General features: G+C 41.3%; 1 protein-coding gene and 1 long non-coding RNA gene across 12 annotated transcripts in view; both read left to right on the plus strand.

The window, feature by feature from the left end:
- Positions 1-23231, plus strand: part of HIVEP1 (HIVEP zinc finger 1) — a 133790-nt gene that overhangs the window by 59048 nt on the left and 51511 nt on the right. For all 11 annotated transcript variants that reach the window (XR_009964637.1, XR_009964636.1, XR_009964638.1 and 8 more), the window contains one exon: positions 15843-15896. Coding sequence is in view for 8 of the 11 variants with exons in the window: in XM_062617904.1 (XP_062473888.1) it covers positions 15843-15896 (54 nt within the window). In the remaining 3 variants the exon portion in view is untranslated. The remainder of the gene's footprint in view (positions 1-15842; positions 15897-23231) is intronic.
- Positions 391-2874, plus strand: LOC134163239 (uncharacterized). Its single transcript, XR_009964639.1, has 2 exons — positions 391-470; positions 2084-2874. It is a non-coding gene; the product is annotated as an uncharacterized LOC134163239 (long non-coding RNA).

Raw genomic sequence — 23231 nt, forward strand, 5'->3', positions numbered from 1 at the left:
GTGCTACACACCAACAGGTCATAAATTGAATGTATGAGTAGTTAAAACAGATACAGGGATTCAACCTGTTTACTTCTTTGTGCATGTCAGTGCTTTGATCGTGGCTTTTTGCCTTAGTATATTTGTTTTAACACGGTATTCCATGTACAAACACTTTTCCATAGTCCACAATTGAGGCTGCTAGCTACTGGTTGGGTTGCATTGCTCTAGCTGTCCTAGAAGGAGGTGACTCCTAAGGTGTATAATGATAGACTAGTTAAACTATGAATTAAACCAGGAACTTAAACTATTTATATGCTCTGAACTGTATCATGATAATAATTTTGAAATGTCATCTGCTTTTCCAGATTTCAGTCCCAATTTTTCCAGTTTTTGTTTTGTTTTTTTTTTATTGAGTGCCATTGGGTTTCTCCTGGCTTTTGTGCTGAATTGGGAGTAGCAATTTCCAAATCATTTGTTTACTGTAGCATGTAAGGTAATGAAATTGCAGCCACCAAAATCTTCAAAATTATCTACTAGGAGTGCAAAAGTGTAAATTTTACCCACTTGATAATTGGTAATTAAGGTCAGATTGTGTTGCTGAATCATGACTTGAGTTAATGAATACTTGTTAATGAATACTTGTTGAGTGTTCAATCTGAGTAAAACTTAGTCTCTGGAAGTTCTTGAAAATAAGAACAGTCACAGTTTAAAACAGTTGGAAGTAATTACTAAATTGGTTAAAACAGCTGAGAACTAAGTTATTTAAACACCTGAACTGTAAACTTGATTTGAACAATGAGTTATAGTTGGCTTTTGGGTTTTGGTTGGTTTTGGTTGAGTTGGGGTTTTTTTGAAAGTGTTATATGCTTAAAATTTATTTTAAAACATGAAGCCAAAAGCCAGGGACCTGACTACCTGTAAAAAAAATGGTTGTTTTTGCCTCAGGATTAACCTGAGGTTGCTTGGTTTGTAATTATGAATTGTAGCTACAGAAAATGAGAAGCTGGACAGAAGGACTGCTGAAGATAGGAAAGCATCGTGTCATATGCTGTAAGAGTATATATTTTATTTAAATTTTATCACCAATAAAATATTATCCAATGTTTATTTACAAGGAAAAAGAAATCAAAATCATGCACTGAGTATTTTCCTGCTTGCTCTGGTTTCTCCTAAGTAGAGTCCTCAAACATGAACTGATCTTTCTTCTCTGGAAAGAGAAAGCAAAAGGAGAAAAATTTCAGTGCATCATTTCTACAGCACAGACACTTTATTTGCTTTGCTGTCCTTCATCATTTTATGGATTTCAGTTACTTTGTCATTTTCTTCTCAACCCTCCCCCCCCCCCCCCCCCCGATCTTTTCTCTTGCCTGTCTCCTTCTCCTTCACCCATTTCAGCATGGAGCAAAACATTTGCCTGTGTTTTTAAGAACCACAAAGAGAGATAAGTGCTGAGTTCCATGCACAACCTGAGGTCTTCCCCAAGTGTGAGGCATCAGAGGCCTTTGACCTACTGCAGTTTACTGAGGGAATACCAGATATGTGTATTTGGTGGATGCACACCTTGTCCTACTACTCACAGCCTTAAATATCAGCACTGGATGAATTTGGTGGCAGAAGAGGAGAGTAGGAAGGTCTTGCTGATATGATCCTTGGCATAGGAGGGGTTGTCGAGAGGAAACCTGAGAGAGCTTGAGCACTGAGCCCAGCCTTGCTCCTGTTCTTTATGCGCTGCAAAATCCAGTCATTCCAAGAGTTTTGCGAGCTGGTTTATAACAACGGTCAAAGTAAATTTGGAGATGTAAGCATCAGAGAGAAGTATAAGTATTTGGAGAACAGTAAGTATTAGGGAAGCAGCACCTGTTCCTTGGCAGCCAATCACTGATGGTTTGTCAAGAAAGTCTGAGGAAAGACCCCCCAAGAGGCAGAAAGTGGGATCTGCCACTGGCTGCCTTTCTGTTCCCCAGGCAGGTGCCCTGCTACATCACTGCAAGCCTGGGTCAGCTGTAAGCATCAGTGAAAAGTGATGCATCATATAATCATTTAGGTTGGAAAATACCTTTAGGAGTATCAAGTCCAATCATAAATCTGTCTTCCATTGCAGGATGCCATCAGAAGAAATTATCAGATTTGCAGCTGTGGGCTGGTGTTTTCCCCAAGCACCTTTTCTCTTTCCTTGTGTAATACCTTTCAGTATTTATTAGGTTTGGTTGAAACCAATCCTGGTGTTCAGTAGGGCTTTGGTGAGAAACTGGCTAAGCTTTCCTTCAACAACTCTTGGTGCCTGTCAGGGTGACTTGGTGCTTTACTAGCCACTGTGAACCTCCTCAGAGAAGAGACATTAAAGAGCAAGAGAGGTTGTCCAGTTGGCCTCATTCTCTCTGCTTTCCCTTCTTTGTGCATGCAGAGTTTCCACTGTTTTTTTTCTTCTATTAACCATGCACAATTTTTGTCTCGGTTGCCCTTTCTCTGGCTGGAAATGTGGAAACTTTGAGCAGAAATTTATTTTAGCTGAGCTGTTAAGAAAAAAAAAATGAGAAAAATACTTCTGTAAATAGGCAAGACATTTAAAACTGAAATAAACAGATTAAGGTATAGATGGGTGAAAAAGCCATTTAAAATATTAATCGTTTTGGAAATTTGCGGCTGTTACTCAAGTCACTAATTTTAGTGCTAGCAAGAAAATGTTTGGCAGAACAGGCATGTTAAAAACAAACCCAGAAAGCAGTTTCATGATACTATCCTGGGTTTGCATTTTCATTGTTTTAGTCAAGTTGTACATTCTAATAATTTCTTCTCCCACTCACCATATTTTCCAGAAGTCATTGTTCCAACAAAACAAACCCAAAAAATACCTTATGTAAACGAGTTAATAAAGTTGGATGCAAGACTTTCTGCACTGTGTGGCACAGAGTTGATTTGTGCAAAATCTTTCTGTTAAAGGCCAAATAAAACATATTTGAGGAGTTGAAGTCTCTGGGTGCTCCCTGTGGCACATTGCTATTGAATCAAGCTCCCTTCAGGCTGAATTGTTTGCTTCCAAATGCAGGATGGGATGGTGTGTGCAGCAGCTTGCTGTGGATTTCTCCCACATGTTCCTCACCGCCCCCTCGTCTTCAATCAGACGATGCAAAATTGGGCGTGAATTCTAAATAAAAAGGGAAAAAACACACGGGTGATGTTCAGATTGCAGAGTGCCATCACTTTGTAGGTGTGTAAGAGGCAGCTATAGTTAATTGTCTTCCCGAGCTTGCAAGTAGAGAAGGAAAATTTCACCAGCAAAACTAGAAAAAGGGGGTAAGAGGACAAGGTTTTGGGTTTGGTTTAGATTTTACTTGGGTTTTTTTTAAAGGTATCGTAAGCTATTCCATGGCAACAGGAACTGTCCTTGTGGGATGAGGTGAATGTGAGTGGATCTATATAATTTCTGCTTCATTTTTCAGAATACCATTTAGCATATTAATGGTACACTTAACTATCTGTATACTACCATGTTTGTTTCATAGCTTTTATTTACTAAACAAAACCTTCTCAGCTTCTTGTAATAACCAGCTTTTTGTATAAAGATTAATGAACTAAATTTACAGTGTCAACATTTCAGGATATTTTTTCAGGAGCTTATTTGTTGTCCAAGGGTATCTCAGAGATAATAGAAAAAGGAATGCCAGTAAGATATTTCAGCCTGCTTTCTTCTCAGGGAGAACTCTATTATATTTTAGGGGCTGGAGTGTGGGAGCTCTGTTGCAACACATTTTTGTTCATCAGTGATGCTTATAAATCATACTGGGGTTTTTGTGTCTGCTGCTGCCCTTTACTGCGTTTGTGTGATCTGAGCAATTTTGACTCGCTGCAGGACTTGGGGACTGCTCAGTGCTGTCCTTCACAGGTGAGCTGTAGGTTGGACAGAGGCTTGGGTGGCATGTTTTAATGGGAGGTGTCCTTGCCCATGGCAGGGGGGTTGGAACTAGATGACCTTAAGGTCCTTTCCAACTCTAACTATTCTATGATTCTATGAGCTGGGGTAGACAGGGTGCCTGTAGGTGCAGTGGGAAGCTGGGGGCCAGCCACTGTGGTGTCCCCTGGGGCCAGCCTTCCTCTCAGCTACTGGGGCCAGCCGGAGCAGGCACGAAGGAGGAGAGAAGCAGGATGCAAGCTGGCTGTGCTGGAGACAGGTTTTAACAAGTGCCTTGGGACCAGCACAGCCCTGCTCCCAGCAGAAATCATCGTTTTACGGGGCTTGTGGAAGAAAGTGGCTTGTGTGGCTCGCAGGGTAGCCAAGGTAAGTGCTTAAAGCTGAGCACAGCCTTAGCAGGCTGCCATATGGTTGTGACCAGAGAATAATCTCTTCATAATAATGTGAATGTTTGTCACTTGGCCTCCTGGGACAGAAGACTTCAAGTCCTCTATTTTCCCTGAAGAAAGAGGTACCTGTTTAGATGGGAGGTTACTAGCTGGCAGGACATGGCCTGAATCTGGCCCCCAGGATGTTTTCCTCCCCTCCATCCATGTTCCCTAAGAAATAAAGCAACTGTTTTGTACAGCCTTGTCTTACAAGGCCTATCTGCCATTCAGCCCTGAATAAAATAGTAGACATCTGCATTTTTACAGTGCTGGAGGGTGATGGTGTAGGACCTATTGCTGTGCTGTGGGGTGCTCTGCAAGGTCAGCTTGCAACTTCAATTAATGGTTAGTGGCCGAGCAGCTCCTTTCTAATAGCTCTTTAGAACTAGTAAAATAAGAAAGCTGCAGCATTGTAGTTTCAGCTCATCCCAATTTGCTGGGAATGTGTCGCTGAATATATGATCCGTGTTTGTTTCCATTTGTTACAAAACATCTCCCATACGTGCCTCATTTCCTCTCAGCATGCCTGCCAAATGGCCCCCTCCTTCCCATAGTTGTACCTTGGGAACTGTCTGGCAAATCTGGATAACGTAGGGTAGTTGGCCCACAACTTCATTGCTCTGTTTAGGGTCTGCCTAACCCTGTGCAGGCCATGTGCATTTTCTGGAGAGGTGTTTTATCCTTGTTCCTATCATCTTTGATGGGATTGGCACAGGGACTGGAGAATACCCGAATGCTCAGTTGGATACTCTAGACCTGGTTTTTGTCTTGGGTATTGAGGGAGGATGGAAGCAAGTAGAGAACTAGGTGATCTTAAGGTCCTTTCCAGCCCTACCTGTTCTGTGATTCTGTAACAGTAAAAATAAATCACTGAAATGACATACTGGCTTAATATGTGCATTTTCCACCCCCAATTTGTGTTTGCCCTGAGAAGAGAACATGAACTGCCTAGGGCTGTTCGTTTGTAAGCCTCTTAGAGTGGATAAGCCCCTGTTCATGGCTGGATGATATTTTCTTAACAAGAAAATATCATCTCTTTGTGCCTTTGCACAAGTTTTTTGTTTCAGGTACACCCAGTCCTACATCAGCTTGTACTGACTAGTTTTTCAAAGGTGTTTTTTGTTTTCTCAGTCCAATTTCTGTTGTTTCTTGCTTTAAAGCTGCAGCTAGTGACATTTCATTCAGCATGCAAAAAAAAATCAGGGTAAAAGTAAAAGGTTACTGTGAAAAGATAAACTCTCAAAGTATGTAGAGCGAGGTTTAATATAAATTAATTTTGGATTTTTGTTCTGGGTTTTTTTTTTAGCACTGAGACCTGCTGATGCCATTATGACTGTTGATGTGTTGGATTGTATTCATATGCTTTGGCTTGTAATGTTAAGACCTATTAATACTAAGTTCTTGGAAAAACAAGCATGCAAAAAAAAAGAGATACCTGAAAAGCTTTAACTTTGCATTTAATGTTTATTTATACCAAAGAAGATTTTGAAGGTGATTGTGATTTTTGCATCCCTGTTCAAAGTGGATTTACCAAATAGCACGAAACGGTAGCTGACCATTGGTCTGGAAGAAGTCCTAAGCTGTGTGTTAGAGTTGGTCTGGTTATAAGGCTGATGCATGAAGATGCTCCAGCACTGTCAGGAGCTTGGTGAGGGGTGGCTGGGTGGCTGGAGGTGATGGCCCAGAGACATGGTCTTTGAGCTACATGGTAAAAGAAGGATGGTGCTTGGGGAGGCTGGGTTTTAAAGACAGGCTGGAAATACTGATAGGGTTTTAAGGAGGAAAGACCGAGTATCAAGTGAGCTCCCCTGACACCCTAGAAAAAAAATCATTTGTGTGTAAATTTATCGAGAGTCTGATATTTACACATTTTGCAGTCAATACCCACTCTTTAGCAAACACTGCCTGCTGTTTTACAGTTAATAGAAAAGTGCCTCTGTCGATCCCTGTTCTTTTGAGTGATCCAGGAAAGAGCATGCATAGTGAAGTGGCAGTGTTGCTGATTTGATGGAGAAGAGGTGAAGATGAAGATGCAAATGAAAATGGAAAGGACTTCAAAATGACATTTGGTTGCTGTGCAACCATATTATAAAATGACAAATGGAATTCAGTGTGGATAAATGGAAAGTGATGTCCACAGGAAAATTATTCAAACTTTTCATTTAAATTGACTTGCTTGTTAACACTCAGGCATATCCAGGGGTTCATATATTTGTGTGGAGAAGTCAATTGTGTACTCACTAGCTGTCAAAAAGCAAATAAAACATTAGGAATGTGTATGGTAGTAGTAGAGAAAAATGTGTCTGTCACAGGAACATCTGTGATGTGCCTTCATCTTGAAGAGTAGGATTAATTCTGACATCTTCCTTGTTATTCTCTTTTCCTTCTTCACTTCCACAGCCAAAGAGGATAAAATTGTACTGCAAAAGTTGCAGAGGTCATAAGTCTGTTGAACAGCTTTTGTATAAGGAATGAATAAGTAGATGAGGCCCTGCAGTTTGAAGAAGGAAAATATGAAAAGCTCACGCAGACTGAAAGCACCCTTGGAGAAACTGATGTAGGAATAATCTGTGGGGCCTGTTAGGTTCAAATAGAGCTTCTGGGCCTTGCTTCAGAGCTGTGTGGTTTTAGTATTCAACTTAGCACGTGTCTTCTGCTTTTATCTGGTCTTATGCTCTTGTTGGCTGCTGGAGGCAAGATGCTGGGCTGGGCTTTTGGCTTGACTTTGCTTCGTTTCTTGTTAGTGTCATAAAGAAATACTTTTTTTTTTTTTCTTAGCTGGTAGTGCTGTTTATTGTCCATATTAATATCAGGTAACTATAAGAACTTCAGGATCCAAAGTTTTACTAAAGATTTAGCCATTTAAACCATTTGTATTAAGATTTAGGATCTCAGTAAAGAGATGATCTTTACAGCATATGCTAAGCTTAAGAAAATTAATCTATATTTAAACAGGATAGTCGGTTGGTTGATACTCTGGGTTCCTCAGTGCTTGAATATATCTACTTCCATGATTTCTGCCATGTAAACTCAGTAGCATTTGGGGAATGACACAAATAGAAGAAGAAATTACAGTGCAGTTTGACCCCTTGGAGAACTTGCAGACAACCTCCACGCTGTTACCTCAGGTGATGAAACACAATTCTTGATGTTGTTTTACCTGTTGAACCAGTTTTGTGCTTTTCTGTGCTGGGCAAGCCCTCCCACAGCAGCCTTGCAGTTGAGGATGAGTGCTTTTTAGTACCAGAAAGATTGATGGGAGGTTTTTCCGCTCTTTGGCTAGGGAGTGTCTATCTCCACTGTTTGCTGCTTTGGCATAAGATCTGTATTGGAGAAAATACATAAATTAAAGAAATCTATTGGGCCCCAGGTGTTGTTGTTTTTACATGTTTCTGGTGAGTGGAAAAGTTGGTGTTTGGTTTTGGTTTTGCCTTTTTTGGTTGGTTGGTTTTTAAAAAGTTTGCAGGCATTTCACTGGCATTTACTTAATTTCTCTATCGGGCTTTAAAAAAAAAGGAATTAATTAAAACCACACTTCTTTTTTCCAGTTTGGGGACATGACGTCAAAGGCCAGTAAACCTATCAGGGGGAGGGAAGCTGTCTCAGTGCGGAAGGTATAAAGGTGCACATGGCAGCAGCTTGGAGAAGGTGGTGAACTAGGGTGATTCTTGAGTGACTTTAATATCTTGTTTTAACTTTTATCCCCGGTATAGGATGACATAGAAGAAAAAGAAAAAAAGGAAGAAAAAGCCAAATGTAAGCCTGGAACAGTGAATGCCCTAGAGGCTGTTAAATAATTATTAAGCATATTTTAGGGATAATAATCACCCATCCTAGGTAGACAGATAGAATTTGGCAGGGGAGCAGAACAATGCTCTAGCGTCAGCGTAGCAATGGTGTAATTACTGTTCTGGGTGGCTGATTAGGGGCTATGCAAATGGCCCTGCAATCAGTGCCTTCATTTGTACTTTGGTACAGGAGGGAGACAATGTGTAAATGAATTATTTCTGGTGGCTGTGGGAAGGACACTTAGGATGTAGGGTTGCCTGGCTTTGTGGGACAAGTGGAAAAGGGAGTGAAGTGAAAAGTGGAGAAGGTGGAAAATCTGTGTGTTAAGTGCCACCCTGGCGGGGTTGGGTGCAAAGGTGCCAAAGCAGGAGATATTTCTGAAGATACTTCACTTGCGCATCTGAGGTTTTGTGCATGGCAGCTACTATGCCCATCCCCACAGGTACCTCACTGTTTGCTGCGTCCTTCTGTGAGGAGACAGCCATCCAGAAATCCCCTTCCTTCCCCCCCTCTCCTTTGCTCAGTTTTTAACGACTTTAACAGTCTCATAATAGAAATTCAAATCATGTAAACTAAAAAAGCTGAAACTCCCTAGTTATAAATTGATGGCACAGGGGCTGAGTTTGGGTTCATATGCAAAGTGCTTCTGTAATTTATGCGCATACACCTTGTCAGGCTCATCAGGAGCCCTTGCCATGCTTAAGTAATACATGTGATGGCAAGGATAAAGCTATTATTTATTTAATTTACATACAGCTTTTCCGTTGACTGTTTTATTGTATGTACAGTGTAGCAGTTCATTGCTGGCACTAATTTAATCTGCAGAATATAGATTGTATTTTCAAATATTGCAAGCTCCTTTTTTCCTAAAATGAAGAGTAATAAGAGGACTTTTATCTTCTATTTTTCAACGGGTTATGTAAAGTATCTGTCATGGGTTCTTCATTTTTAAATCAAATAATTATATATGGCAGGGAGTATGATGAGCATGCAGAGTTGACATTAAAGGGAAAAATGCATAAAATATTCTTGAAAAGCTGATAAAACAGGTCATTAATCAAGGTTATAATGACTAGTAGAACATTTTAAGATGTTTTAAATCTCATTTTTTATGTTTGAAAGAAGTATATGATATTTTTTAAACTGACAACAGCTCCTGCATCATCCTACTAGTTGCTAAGGGGTTTGTATTCACATAATTTTGAAGAAGTCTTTTTCCCCCCTCTACTGCAGCTGTACGGGCAATCTTCAAACGCAGTAGCATCTGACAAGATGAGATTTAATCTGCTTTATGTCGCATTTTTGGTAGGCTGGGGTCATCTGTGCTGTCAGTTATCAGGCTTAGTGTTTGGCAGTGTGTTGTGCTGTGGTACTGTGATTCTCTAAGCTTCAAACTGGAGAGGAGAAACCACAAAACAAACCATATGCCAAAAAGTGTCAAGTTCCCACACTATAAAATTACAGAGAAGATGTAGGGACTGCTTTTCCTCATCTGATCTCTTCCTTTTAATTTTGGGTGTTCCTCATTAAATTGGAAAAGGGAAATGTATGGGGACAGAAGAACGGTTTCTAATTAAAAGTAGATTTAAATTTAAGTGAGAAGACTGCCTCATCCTATGGGTTTAGTGAAATGCCTTTTTTCTGCTGTTTGCAAGCATTGTAGGTGTTCATTCTGCAGCAGGAAGGCAGCAGTGGGAACTCCAAGCTATCAAAGGCATCCTCAGGTCCCTGGCTCTGCCAGCCCTGGAACCTCCTGTCTGCAGGGTCCCCTGCTTCTGCAGGGAGGGGCAATGCTGCCATCCCTCTGTGAGCCCAGGGTGCAGCTGGGACCTGCTCCTCAAGCTGTGCCACTTGGCTCTCAGGTTTGGAGGCTTTTCTGCTGCGCGGGAAGCCTGCGTGCAGGGACCTGCCGAGCCTCGGCTCGCACTTCCCGAGGGATGGGCAAGAGGCAGCATCCCTGCCAACTGCCCCACCAGCTGTGCTGCTCTCTCAATTAACCTAATGGGCTCCTTGTACAGACAAGACTCTTGGGGTTTGATTGTTTTTCCTTTTTTTTTTAATTAGCTAGTTAAAGGAAGTCTCGGGATTCATCTCAGTTAACCAAAGCCCATTAAGACTGTAACGTTCATGTTTTAGTGGGTTGTAAAGAGCCTTTCCTCCTCCTAGCGAAAGGGAAAAGCCAGGCACCGCAACCCCCTCGTTTCTTCATCCTCCCAGCCCTGGCAGGTATTCCCTCCTGCAGGCAGGGTGCCCTGCGATTAAATGCTGCCACTGGTGCTGAGGGAACCTGCCATCCAGGGAAGAGCTCCAAGCTTGCATCTGCTTCACCCGCTGCATCAGCTTCCTGCCTTTTGCCCTTCCCATCCTGTGCCCTTCTCACTGCTGCCTGTGCTCTGTGCAAATGTGGATGCTTGAAGCATGAGGCTTCCCCCAGTGGGAGGTGTGAAATGGCCCAAGTGGGACATGGGAGTGGGCTCAGGTCCCTCAGTGCCAAATCTGAGCCCTTCTGCATACACCTCTCTGCACCGCCCGTCTGGTGCTCAGGGTGTTTTTATTTATTTGATTGACTGTGGTTTTTGTGCATTTAATAACAAGTGCCTTTGGACACACTTCTCATCCAGTGAAATCACAGCACTTTGGTACTGGTGCATTAGCCTGGTGAGTTTCAGTAGTTAGAAAATGGAGGTTTCCACACAGGGCCTCCAGCCTCTTTTCACTTGCTCTCTGAAATGAAGTAGCAATGGAAATTGCAGAGTTTTGAACTTGCATCAGTGGTTTTCTTAAGCTGTGCATCCCCCCTCCTAAAAAAAAGACAACCCCCTACAATTCTGTTTTCAGTAATACTGCCCAGTGTGCATAGTGTGATTGCATTAATCCATGTCAGCTGAATTTTGTCACTGCAGTGCATTTCTCTGCTAGTGATCTAGATGATCAATGCAAGAAAAAAATGATTAAAATGGTATCTTTGTGTCCACTGAAAAAAAACACATGCAAAGTAATTTTTAAAATCACTTTCCAAATGTCTTCTGGTGCAGTAAGGTGAGAGAGTGTGTTTTTGGAGAAAGCGAGTAGAAAAACTGTTTCCATCTGAAGCTGTTTTGCAGGAGGTATTCTTAGGATGACTCAGGCACAAGGCCTGAGAATTGTGCTTGTCTTTAACTGAAGGGGAAAAAAATGCTGACATTTTCCTTCCAGCTGTTTTGGTTAAATACTTGAGTGTACAACCCCAGCCTTTCAGGCAAGATGTGAGCTCATATTTCTCAAAGTTTTGATGAAGTAGCCTGTCTTAGCATCCAGTATGTTGTAAATCTGCTGATTTTCCACTTATCCATAAACAGAGTATGTGAGATACTAAAAATAAAACCAAGGCCCTTTTTATTGTTTTAGAGCAGAAGCTTTGTGTTTTCAACAAGAAGCCAAAACCCCCCTTTTACAGTGGTACAGACACATTCAAATGTGTACAATAAAAAATATTGATGTTTGGGCATTTTGCATAAGCTTAATGAGCACTTCTTACCCATCACTCTCATGTGCTTTTCTGGTGACTTAAAAGCAATTGTGTCCTCCTCAGTGACTGGTTCTCTGTTCCTGTGTGTGTTGTTATTCTGCAAGGTGACTTGTTCAGCAGGACTCATTACACCAGCACGGGAGCTCTCTTGAGCAAAAAAGAGATGGAAAAAAACTAAAACAAAACCCCCAAATGAACCCAGAAATGTAAGATTTCTTTTGCTCCAGCTAAAATTGCTGTCAGAAGTTACTGGTTTTATATTTTGCAAACCTCACACTTTTCAGTATCTCTGTTTTCCTTTGCTGAAATTCCCAACCCTTTATTTTTCTTCGTTAACTGACTGTTTAAATAAGGCCTTAAAAGTTTTTCTTGAGAACTCCTAATGCATTTCTGATACACATAAACATGTTAAGGTTTGTGTATGTTGGTATGCTGATATCTTAAAAAAAAAAGAAAGTAAATATCTTTCTAAACTACATTTTATTTGTGGTGTAATTAAAATATATGAGGTGAATCTCAGTGAAGATCAAAAACAGACAATGTAAAGCTGTTGAAAAATCTAGTTTATTTTACTGTTTAAAAACTCACCACAGCACCACCGTATCTGACTCAGACTCTTGGTATCCATTTAATGATCTATCACAGCAGGAGGTGTGTAAAACAAGAAGCATGTATTAAAGCATGCCGATCTCCTTCCTTGTGTCCCTAAAAAGCACAGGGACATTGCCTATTTAAAACACCAAGGAATTTGATGATATTTCCACACAGCAGATACCTGCTGGAAGAGCTTTGTCAGACAATAATGTAAAAAGGTATAGTAGTGGAGTAAGAAAAGCATTGCACCCTTGTTTCATCTTATTTTGCACACGTGCATATATATATATATATATAAATAAGTATGTGTAAAAGCCAATATAGCCATAAGTATGTTTTTAAGTAAGTACACACATATTAAAAAAAAACCCCACTATTATGATATTATCTGAGCTTTCCTTTTTTGAACTACACACTTGCCTGGGATAACCAAGAGCTGGCTGCATAGCTTGTTACACTGGTATCACATGGAATCACATGGCAATTTCCTCTTTTATTTCTTTTTCCCCTCACTTGGTGAGAAGTGTTGCATCTTAAGTAAGAGTGTCTGGCACCATCATCATCTGCTTCTAGATGTGTGCTACTCTAGAAGGCTGTCATCTGAAGTTTGGGGGCATTAGGATAGGTCTTGCAGTAAAGTAGTCAAGATAGGTACTGTTCTGTCATTTTATGGGAAATGAAGAGGGTGCCATATCTGCCATGTATTAGAAATTTCCATTAGTTAAATTACTTTCTTTTATCCTAGGAGAAGTAAATAATATTCCAGTTTCTTTTGTAAAATTTTCAGATTAGACAGTATCTCCATTATCACAGGTTTAAATCTGAAATAATACTAAATCAAGTGAGTAAGGAGTTGTATAATATTATTTGCAATTAACAGTGCAGTTTTCAGTTCCTCCTGGGCTTTGCAGATGAGTTTTATGTAACGTATTTTTGCTTATAAGGAGTTTTCAAAGGTATGTACCGTTAAGAGAATCTGTCATATAGTTATGAAATAATATGACATGTAATATGTAATTTGCCTTAAAATGTTTCACATATGGGTAATTTAGGGAGATATGAGAGAAGGAATTTACTGGATAATCTGAATTTGCTGTTAATTAGCAAGTTATTGTCAGCATTGAGGTGGCTGTGTTTTGGTGCCACTGGTGTGATTCCAAAGCCTGCTCTTCCCACCTGCTCTACAGAGGTTTGGGATGACCCATTTCTTCTTTCCAGCCTGGAACACAGTGGTTCATAAGGCAGTCATCCATATAGGATCTGTAGTGGTAAAATGCAGCAGGCTGGGAAGCAGCTGTCACAAATTTTGTACAATGGTGTTAAACACGCCTTGGTGTAACAACAAGAGCAGGTAGCTCTATGCTATGGGTTGTTCCAAAGATGTAGCTCACAATGAAACATTTAGGAAGCAGACCCATGCTAACATATGCCCTGCCTCATTTGCAGTCAGAATCGGAACCAGCACTGAATTTTTCCATTGTTTGCAATGCTCAGAAGTGTTCTGCACAGAGATACCTCCACAGGTACGAAGATGTATACGCAACAAATATAACTCACTGGGGGAAACACGTCAGGAGATGTAGGAGACTTTCTGGCTGGGTACCAAGAACATGTTTACCTAGTTATTATTTGTGTTATTTGTAGTTCTTTGTTTGGGATTACTCTCTGACAAAGGGGTGGTTGTGAATTTCTGGTAGGAACTCTTTTTTTCCTTTAATAAGAGAAAATTCAGCTAAGGAGATCAAAGCGATTAATCTTTTTGGCAATCTAACATAGCATGCTTCCAAAATACTTCAGTAATTTTTCTCTATAAAATAGGATGATGGTGAATTTAAATGCATACATTCCTTGTAGCATTTATCTGAAATATGCAGATAATTCTTTTAAGAATGAAACTGCAGTTGTTTGTCTACTTAAGCATAAATTTTGGTGACAAATTGTTTACATTCTCTCAAGAGAGAAACATATCTTACGCATATCTCTAAACAGAGGGGAAATGGGTTTGATAGCCAGTCTATGGGTGTGATTGCTTGTTGCATTTGGTCAATCCTACAGCTCCATTTACAGGGTTAATTTGTTGAGGTTTATTGTTTCCTGTGTATTTCCTGTATATGTTAGTGTATTTCATCCCATGTCATGCACCTTTGTAAATTGCTTATTCCATCACCTTTCTGTAAAGCAATAACCTGTGGGAAAACAATGAGATTAAGATAGACTTTTCTCTAATAACATTATTGGCACATATATATAAAAGATGCATTGTTTATGTTTCCTCTTATTTTTGCTAGAAAGCATTATTTACAGCCATTCCTATTAAAAAAAAAGTATAGATACATACAGTATTTCAGCCATAGTTTAAGTCCAGGAAGATGTTAAATACTAAGTCTTCAGTGCTTAAAGTAAATCTGCATAACTGGGTTGGGAAATTGCTGGTAAAGGATGGTTCTTTTTTCGAGTTGCTTATGCTTGTCTTCAGCAGCCAGTAAGCCAGTACAAAAGAAACTGTGTTATAAAACTTCCCTTTAAATATGTACATCTGTCTCGCTAACCTCAAAGGAAGAAGGAAGAGGTTTGGCTTTTAAAATTGCTGTAATAGTCTTTAGACTTTCTCAGAAGCTTCGTTTGCTCCAGCTTCGGGAGCAAATGAAAAAAACAAAACCAAACAACAAAATCAAACAAACAAAAAAAAAGAAAGCCTTAACAGTTGTTTTGGAAAATGAACAGTATTATCTGAAAGCCATGTGCCAAGCTCAGACCTTGGGCAGACAAGCTGTAGTTTGATGTGGAACTCAGCTTCTCCCACTGCCACTGCTTCTTAGCAACATAACATGAAGCCATCCTGAAACCACTCAGAGGATTATTTGCTACCAAAAAAAATAGAACTCAAGTTTTATTCATTCCAGTTGCCCCTTTTCTTGCTTCTTGCTCTGCACTTGCAAATGCACACACGTGCAGAACAAGCCCCCCTCCCCCTTTCCCACTGCATCTTCTGCACAACTTTGGCAGAAACACAGTTCCCATCACTGATGTGTCTGGAGGGCAGCAGGTGATTTGCGATGAACAGGACGAGAGTAAAGACTGAAGGCCTCTTTTTGCTCCTGTTGTGTCCATAGGAATTTGGGTAGTTTCACGGAGGAATAAGCATGGGGCTGCTGCTCACCCCCCACTGCTCCTGTGTGACAGTGCTGGCTCCATCACTTCATGTGGCAAATCCTGTTTGCTGTCTCTATCGCTGTGGTTAATGCCCTGTTGTCTTTCTAACAGCATTTTTTCAAAAGCTTATTAAAATACTCTGTAATGCACCGTAATACCTATTCCGAAGAGTCCCCTGACTGCATTAATTATTATAGATGGTACAAAGCTATGGTGGGATTAGCTGCTGGCTGCAGATCCAATGCCAGTGCTTTTCTTTCTGCAGTTCCATGTAATTTAACATGTCAGTAGCCTTGCTAGTAAAACATGATAGAATTTTATGTGGCTGTATTACTCATAATGTACTGCATATTTACCTGTGAATGGCATCACTCCTAGGTATGTACAGATAGTTCAAGACAGATTTCAGTAAATGACTTTCTAAAAATCTTATAGTATTTTATAGAAGTATTTTAATAATGACTTCTTTTTCTTGCAGACAAAATTGAAGAAGCACAAAAACAACTTAATGGAACAGAAGACCAACAGAGAGGTAATAAACAAACCCCCAAAATGAAATGGAAAAAGCCTCATTGTGATTCCAGAGGCTGATCCAAAGCCTTCCTGCATCAGTGAAAAGACTGCCCTGGACTGAGCACTGTATGAGGCCCCAGGCATATCTGTCTGCAGACCAGAGACTGTGTCTGTAACACCCCAATTTGCTGAGACACAAAGGCTTTGTTTTAACCACTCGAGTTGCTGCCTTGACCTTGATAAGACTGCTGAAGCTGTAGTATCAGAGATGTGCACGACTTACTGACTATAGCTTGTGCTAACCATTGGTTCGTTATATGATTTACCTAATCATTAATAACCACATTTGGTTTATGGCAAGCGCAGTATGTGATGATTCCTAACAGATGTTGAAGGGGGATGGATCATCACAGGTTATTTTAAGAAACAGATGACCTGTGACAGATTAAATCTGTGTGTTAGAGCTTAGAAAGCTGGTGGTAAGTCATTGTATTTCAAGGCTGGCTGACTCCAGAGGTACCTGTTTGGTTGTGTGTTGGTTGTGTGATAAAGCTCTTCCTCTTCTGCACACCCACAGAGATGCTCAGAGAAAGGGAGTGGGACAGGCAAATAGTATTCTGCTGAGCTACGACTGGGCCCATCATGGGAGAGCTGTGAAAGGTTCATCTCCACAAGCCTGGAGAAGCACATGGGCAGAAATCCATATTATGGACTCAGGGAGTGAGACCCTGTCTGGATCCGTTCCAGGGCTGTCCGGGCAGAGCCTCAGCCACAGTGTCTGGGTGTGAAACCTGTCCCCATGAGCTATGGGGAGCAGCTCTCCAAGTTACCCCCTGGTCTAAGGGGGGTTGCCAGCTGAGGGTGTGGGACACGTAAGGGGACGCACAATAGCTTTTGGGCACTGCATAGGATTTATTATGGGATGTTTAGGGGAGGAACCAAAGGTAGGACAAAGATGGGATTTAAGAGACTGGGGCAGTAACAAGTATGGGATAATAAAGAGTTCATCTGTATAAAAAGCGGATTGGTCAAGATGCTTGTCTGGTGAAGCCCTGTATCTCACCAGCACAGTCTGTCTCCTTACTAAACTCCACCTTCAACTGGTTTTCAGTAAGGAACTCTTTACTCCTCGTGTGTGTGGGGGGTGTGTGTGCAGTGCAGCAACTGAAGTGAGTGTGGGTCTGATTGCTAGCAAAGATAATGCAGATGAGCCAGTGAGCAGGTGAAGTAGGCTGGGGGCCAGGATGGGTTTGGGAGTCTTGAAGGTCCACCCCTGGGTATGAGAGTAGCTTTATGTCCTTAGGGGTGAAAGCACAGGAGGGCAGCTGTAAGGAGCAGAGGAGTCCTGGGCACCTCTGGCTACATTTGTAATGGTCTGTACCAGCAGCTGGAGTGAGGCTGCAACCCTGGGGGCTCATATGTGCAGGTGCAGCAGCTTAGGATACTGATATTCAGGGGTTGCTACTTGGCAGGCTGAGTTTCTGAGCCCAGCTACTGGTGGGGTCTACCTCGGACATGGTGATACATTCCCAGTTAATGGACCTCTGCCCTGTTCAGGTGGATCAGGGAGCAGGATGAGTGTTGGTATGAGTGCTCAGAGTGTCTGTCTGGGATATGTATGTCCAGCTATATATGAATATATGTATGTATGCATGTGGTATATATGTGTGCTCTGTGTGCATGTCCCTGTTGGGAAAACATTTTCAGCCTTGCTGCTGGTTGGACGTGGGGGCATAGCGCAGCAGCAGCAGCCTCATTTCTCTTGAGCTGCCCAAATTGACATGAGATATTTTTCTCTAACAGTACCCTCTATCAGTGCTTTTTCTTTTCTGGGTAAGCATTCACCTTTCCTGGTAGTGAGCTGTCCTTCTGGTCTGTGACACATCTGTGAACAGTGCTGTAAATTGCTGATGCTCTGTCCTGGAACCAGAGTTTCTTTATCTTTTGAAACAATGAACTTCAAAACTTTTTGAAGATCAGAGAACAGAAGTGCCCAAGCGGATCTCAGTAGGGTCCATCTGGCCCAGAATTCGGTCTCCAAGAGGCAATAGCATGTACTGTTTAAGGACAGCACATAAGCCTGGCCACTTTCTTTAGTCCATTCCCCTCATGCTCTTCACAGACATTGGATTAGGGATATCTGCCTCATCCTTTTAGTTCCTAGACATTTATGGAGCTGTTACCTATGAATCCTTTTGATTAAATGTTGTCTGCATCCAGTTTTCTATGACAGCAAACTGCAGAAGTTCCTTAAAAATAATTGCTAAATCGCTAAAAGTGATTTTTTTTTTTCTCAGTTTTCAGCAGGTGTCCCCCAGTTCAGCCATTGTGGGATTTGTTAAATAGCAGTTCTCCAGTCATCTTATCCACTGCCTTCATGATTTTATAAATCTCCTGTATCTCGCTCCACTTTCCTTTCTCCAAACTCATGACTGGTTTAATTTTTCAAGGGAAGGTTTGATATAAACTGTCTTGTCTGGGCGCCAGGACTGTGATGTTGCTCTATGTATTTTTAAATGGTGAAAGAGAGGAAAAAGTGGCTAGAGGCAATAGCAACCGTTCAGAGATTTACAGAGACTATTAAACAAACTAGACCTTCTACTGAGTAGTTTCAATATAGTTTTGTTTAGTGGGTTGTAGGTAAGTGATATTGTCATCCAAACATAATTAGCTTGGCAGGCAAAGTATACCTGCTCTCATTGCTATAGGTCTTGCAGAGGTAGTATGGCTCTGGATCGCTTTTTGTGATACACATGTTCAAGCTAAAGACCTGCTTTCAGGTGTTTGTTCTCACACATGGCCCAGTAACACCTTTGCACAAAGGAAGAGTAATCCTCTAGTGTAAACTTAACAATGTACTCTGAAAAGGATGGTGCTACAAAGATTTATGTGGTGGTGGCACTCATCTTTCAGCATCTCAGAATCAGAGATCATTGCTTAATCTTTGGCTTCTAACCTAAATTCGTATGGGTGACAATTGAAAAATTAAGTTTTGACCTAGAAAATTGATAAATAACTGAGATAATAAAGTTACTCTTTACCATTGAAAATGTCCTCTGCCCTTTTTTTTAAGGTTTCTTAAATGTCTCAGTCAGATAGATTTCTTGGTGATATAAAGTAAACAGAGTGATTTATTTGAAGTTTTAGAGTCCGAAGGCCACTGAAAAATATAAAGTACATATTCTGAGCAAAACAAGTAAACAAAAATGTGCACATATTCACATAAGTTATTTTAAATCATAATCCAGTTATGCAGGTTCATGTGAAGTATGGTTATAGATCTTCCCTCTTTGTTCATTTATTTTGTCTTTCAGTTCATCTAGATCAGTTTGGATTTGTTTATTTCCTGTCTGAAATGAATAGGGAATATAATTCTGTGGAATTTATCACAGCTACTGGTCTGTCAGTTGCAGAGCTGTCAGTGGCACAGCATATATCCAGGAAGGAATTTTTCATCAGTTTAATCATGCTGGGTTTCTGCTGACTAGCTTTGTGCACTGAGCAGTCATAACTTTATACATGTGTGGGTTTTAAGTTAAATTTAATTGACTACAAAAAGATACGTGATTAACACCTCACTTTGCCATTAGTGTAGTAATCCAATTAAGTGCAAATTGAAGTAGGACTCTGTTAAGCATGGAGGAGACAGTAAATGAGCAGACATAGTTTTCAAGTTTGCGGATTTTGGTTATTTAGTATGAAATTTCAGTTGGAAGGCCTACTCTGTTTTTTTTTTTTGGAGTGATAGTCCACAAATGCATTCAAATTATGAATATTCGAATGGCCTGCCACTGAGAACAGAAACATGTTTGTTAGGTGCCCTGCTCACCTTCCTGCTCAGTGAGTGCATAAGGTGGGTCGTTCTTGTGTCATTACGTTTTTTTCTCAACTGCCTAATTCTGCTATGAATTTTCAGTAGGAGCAGCTATGCTTTTCTTTAGGTTTGATGATGTCTCCCAAGGCTCTTTTACACCTTGGATCTGCCCCTGCTTTGAGGTTGAATTTCATCCCATGCAAAAGTTTGTTAGTGTGACACAGAAGAACCTGCTCCCAGTAAGTGCTCCATGTGGTTCTTTAAGATCCTAGAAAGGATGGTGAGCTTGAACTACAGAAAATCTCTCCTTGAGAAAGCAGTGAAAGCTTTCTTTGATGTGGAACCCAGTGGGTAGCATGGGCTGGAAGGCAGTCAGACAAATCTGACTGCTTTATCTTTGATCTGCCGCTGGCCATCCTCCTTAGAAAGCCATCCCAAGAAAGTCCTCTCTGTCTTCTCCCTTCCAGACTGGTAAAGTCCAAGTCCTCTTGGGTCCTTGTGATTACTATAGAGGCTTCTAATTTGGTCATCCCCTTCAAAACCAGTTCAGCTACTGAAGGCCTGTATGAAATGCTGTAAGCATTTGTTTTCATCTTTATCCATTGTCTGCCTATCACAGCAGTCTGAGTCCTGCTGGATACATTAGCTCCACCAACACCATCGCTGCACTCTTTAGGACTGGTTATTTCCAGACTTGGAACCACCAATGCTAAACTGCTGCCTAAATCTCTCTCTGCTTTTGAAACTGTTCTTGGAACTAAAGTTGGTGATTCCAGCAACACCAAGATTTGCCATAAAATGAATGGCAGATCCCCAAAAGAGCCATACTTTCTGCAATGTCGTGGTTTAACTCCAGCCCCACACAGCTGCTTGCTCACTCTCCTGCAGTGGGATGGGGGAGAGAATTGGAATGGTAAATGTAAGAGAGAAAAAGGTTGAGATAGAGGAAAAGCTGTGTGCGCAAGCAAAGCAAACCAAGGAATGCCTTTAATACTTTCTGTGGGCAGATGGTGTTCAGCCGTCTCCAGGAAAGCAGGGCTCCATCATGTGTTACTTGGGAAGGCAAACACTATCACTTCGAACATCCTCCTCTTCCTCCTTCTTTAATCAGCTTTATTCCATACCGTATGCTGAGCATGACACCATACGGTATGTAATATCCCTTTGGTCAATTGGGGTCAGCTGTCCCAGCTGTGTCACCTCCTAACTAGCTGCTTGTGCACCCCCAGCCTGCTCACTGGTGGGGTGATGTGAGGAGCGGGAAAGGCTTTGCCTCTGTATAAGCACTGCTCAGCAGTAACAAGAACATCCCTGTGTTATCAACACTGTTTCCAGCACAAATCCAAAACACAGCTCTATAGTAGCTACTATGAAGAAAATTAACAGTATCCCAGCCAAAACTGGGGCATGCAGGAGAATGGGAGAAGGGTAGACTGTCTGTACTTATTTCTTCAATAGGTAGAATTTTAGACAGCTTACTGATTGTCACTGCAAGCTGTATGCAGTGTAACACATCCATCCTGAACTCAAGACTTTTGGTCCCCCATGCCCATGCAGGCATCTGCCAGTCTCCAGATCTCTTCCCAGGACTGGCAGGTGTCTGTCTAGCTTCAAGGAAAAGCCTGTTTTCAACCTACAATTTCAGGGATCAGAGGCTTTGTATTACCTGCTGCTTCAGCTACTGCAGCTGACTTTACTCTGACAAAGCATGGGGAGATTTACTTTTTGAACACCAACTTTCCTTCAAGGTCTGTGCTCCATAGCATGGACAGGAGGAGCCATGTTCTAGTGGTCCTTTTAGTTACAGCACTCCTCGTCTCACCCACAGAAAAGTTGTTGTAAATAGTTGAAAGGAATATGCTGCCAGTTAAGTTTCAGATTGGTGCATTTTGTTGGTCCCCTCCGGTTGACCAATTCTGACAGAGTGAGTACTCATTTTGGAGTACCCACTTAAGCTGAAAGGATCAGGTCTGCCCTAAAACTGTGTTAAGGTCTCTTTAGCACCTCTCTGAGTCTGTCATTTGCCTGTCAACCAAGTTGCTGTACTTTCTCACTCCATTGATTTCACACTCCTTAAAGAGCTTTTTCTGTTTCTTGCCTGAGGCGGGAGATGCTTCATGTGGAATTTGAAGATGAAGCTGCGTATTCTGCTGCATCCTCAGTTTCAGATTCTCAGCATAGCTATTCACTTCTTGGTCTGTGAAGATGGATATTTAAGTTGTTCTCACTTGTTCCGTAAGTCCAAGCACCTATGACAGATCTATCTTGATAGAGTTCCCTTCCAGAGGTACCATAAGTTTGTGCCTAGGATGGTATCAGAATTTCACCCGCATCAGTTCTCTTTCCAGAGTCTTGTGCTTAAATGTTAATAGTTCCCTCTTCATTTGCATCCTGAGATGTGGGCAGGCCAAGAGTTTTGTCTGAATTCATCAGTGGTTGTTTTAAGTGGCAGCAGGCTCTGTTGGTATTTACTGAGAAACCACTAAGACAGAATGATTCAAAGCTCTGGTTTGGACACCATCAAGGTCCAGGCAACTTCCGGGGTGCTGTTGAAAAATAGTTTTATTTACAGTCCCTGTCATGGGGCTGCCTAAAGCCTCTGTCTCCACTTTCAGTGGGTACTGATCTGTCTCTGAAGCCTTAAGGTTGTCACAGCATTTGGTGAAGTCACTGCGTGCAGGACTCTTAGGACTCTCCTTTTGCCTGCTTAGGTCCATGTATAGCTGTGTGGAACCACCCCTCATGTGAATGTATATTTGAGCTATCATGCAAAGAAAGAAAGGGTAAAAAAGGAGAGATTATGTTCCAGCAGCAAATACTCTCCAAGATGCACAATCCACATGCACATATGTTCCCTTCCCACACTTGTAGTCCCTTCAAAGTAGTGTGTTGGCATGGAGGAGAAGCAACTGAAATTAAATGTCCTTTACCTTGTTTTCCCATCTGCTGTTTTTTTACCTGGAATATTATTTTTCTAGTAAATCTGACAGTGCTGAGATATAGGTGAGGAAGTTGATCATTATAAACATTATAAATGCATGTATGAGACTTCAGAAATGTTGGTTCTGCTGCATATTCTTGGTAGACATATTTTGTATCTGCAGGGTCCTTCCAAACCCTCCCTACTTTATTATCCCTCTTGTTAAGTGAATGGATGTTATTGACAAAATTATAGAGGGAGTTTCAAATACATTATTATAGATAGATCAGCATTCTCCTTTGATAAACAAAATATTGCATGCGTCTTACCTTAAAGGTTAGTACCCTTTTTATGTTGTCATGTCCCAGCTTACAGAGGACTCTCATCGGCCTGCCATCTGGCCTCAGAGGAGCAGCCAGGCCCCTTTTCCTTCTCTCCCCTTCCCGCAGGCATTCCTTATCCTGCTTCCTGCCACTGCACCTCTCCCTGCCAAAACGCAGGTGGGAGCACCACATGCTGATGGTGTACCATGCTCCCTAGGTCATTGGCTGTGGTCAGTACTGCATTTTTTCATACAAGGGAAATAGGAAACTGAATGAGAAGGGAAGAGATCAAACAAA

This window comes from Pezoporus occidentalis, unplaced genomic scaffold (assembly GCF_034315485.1).
Source record: "Pezoporus occidentalis ecotype Australia unplaced genomic scaffold, CSIRO_AGI_Poc_V1 ctg2, whole genome shotgun sequence".
NCBI lineage: Eukaryota > Metazoa > Chordata > Aves > Psittaciformes > Psittacidae > Pezoporus > Pezoporus occidentalis.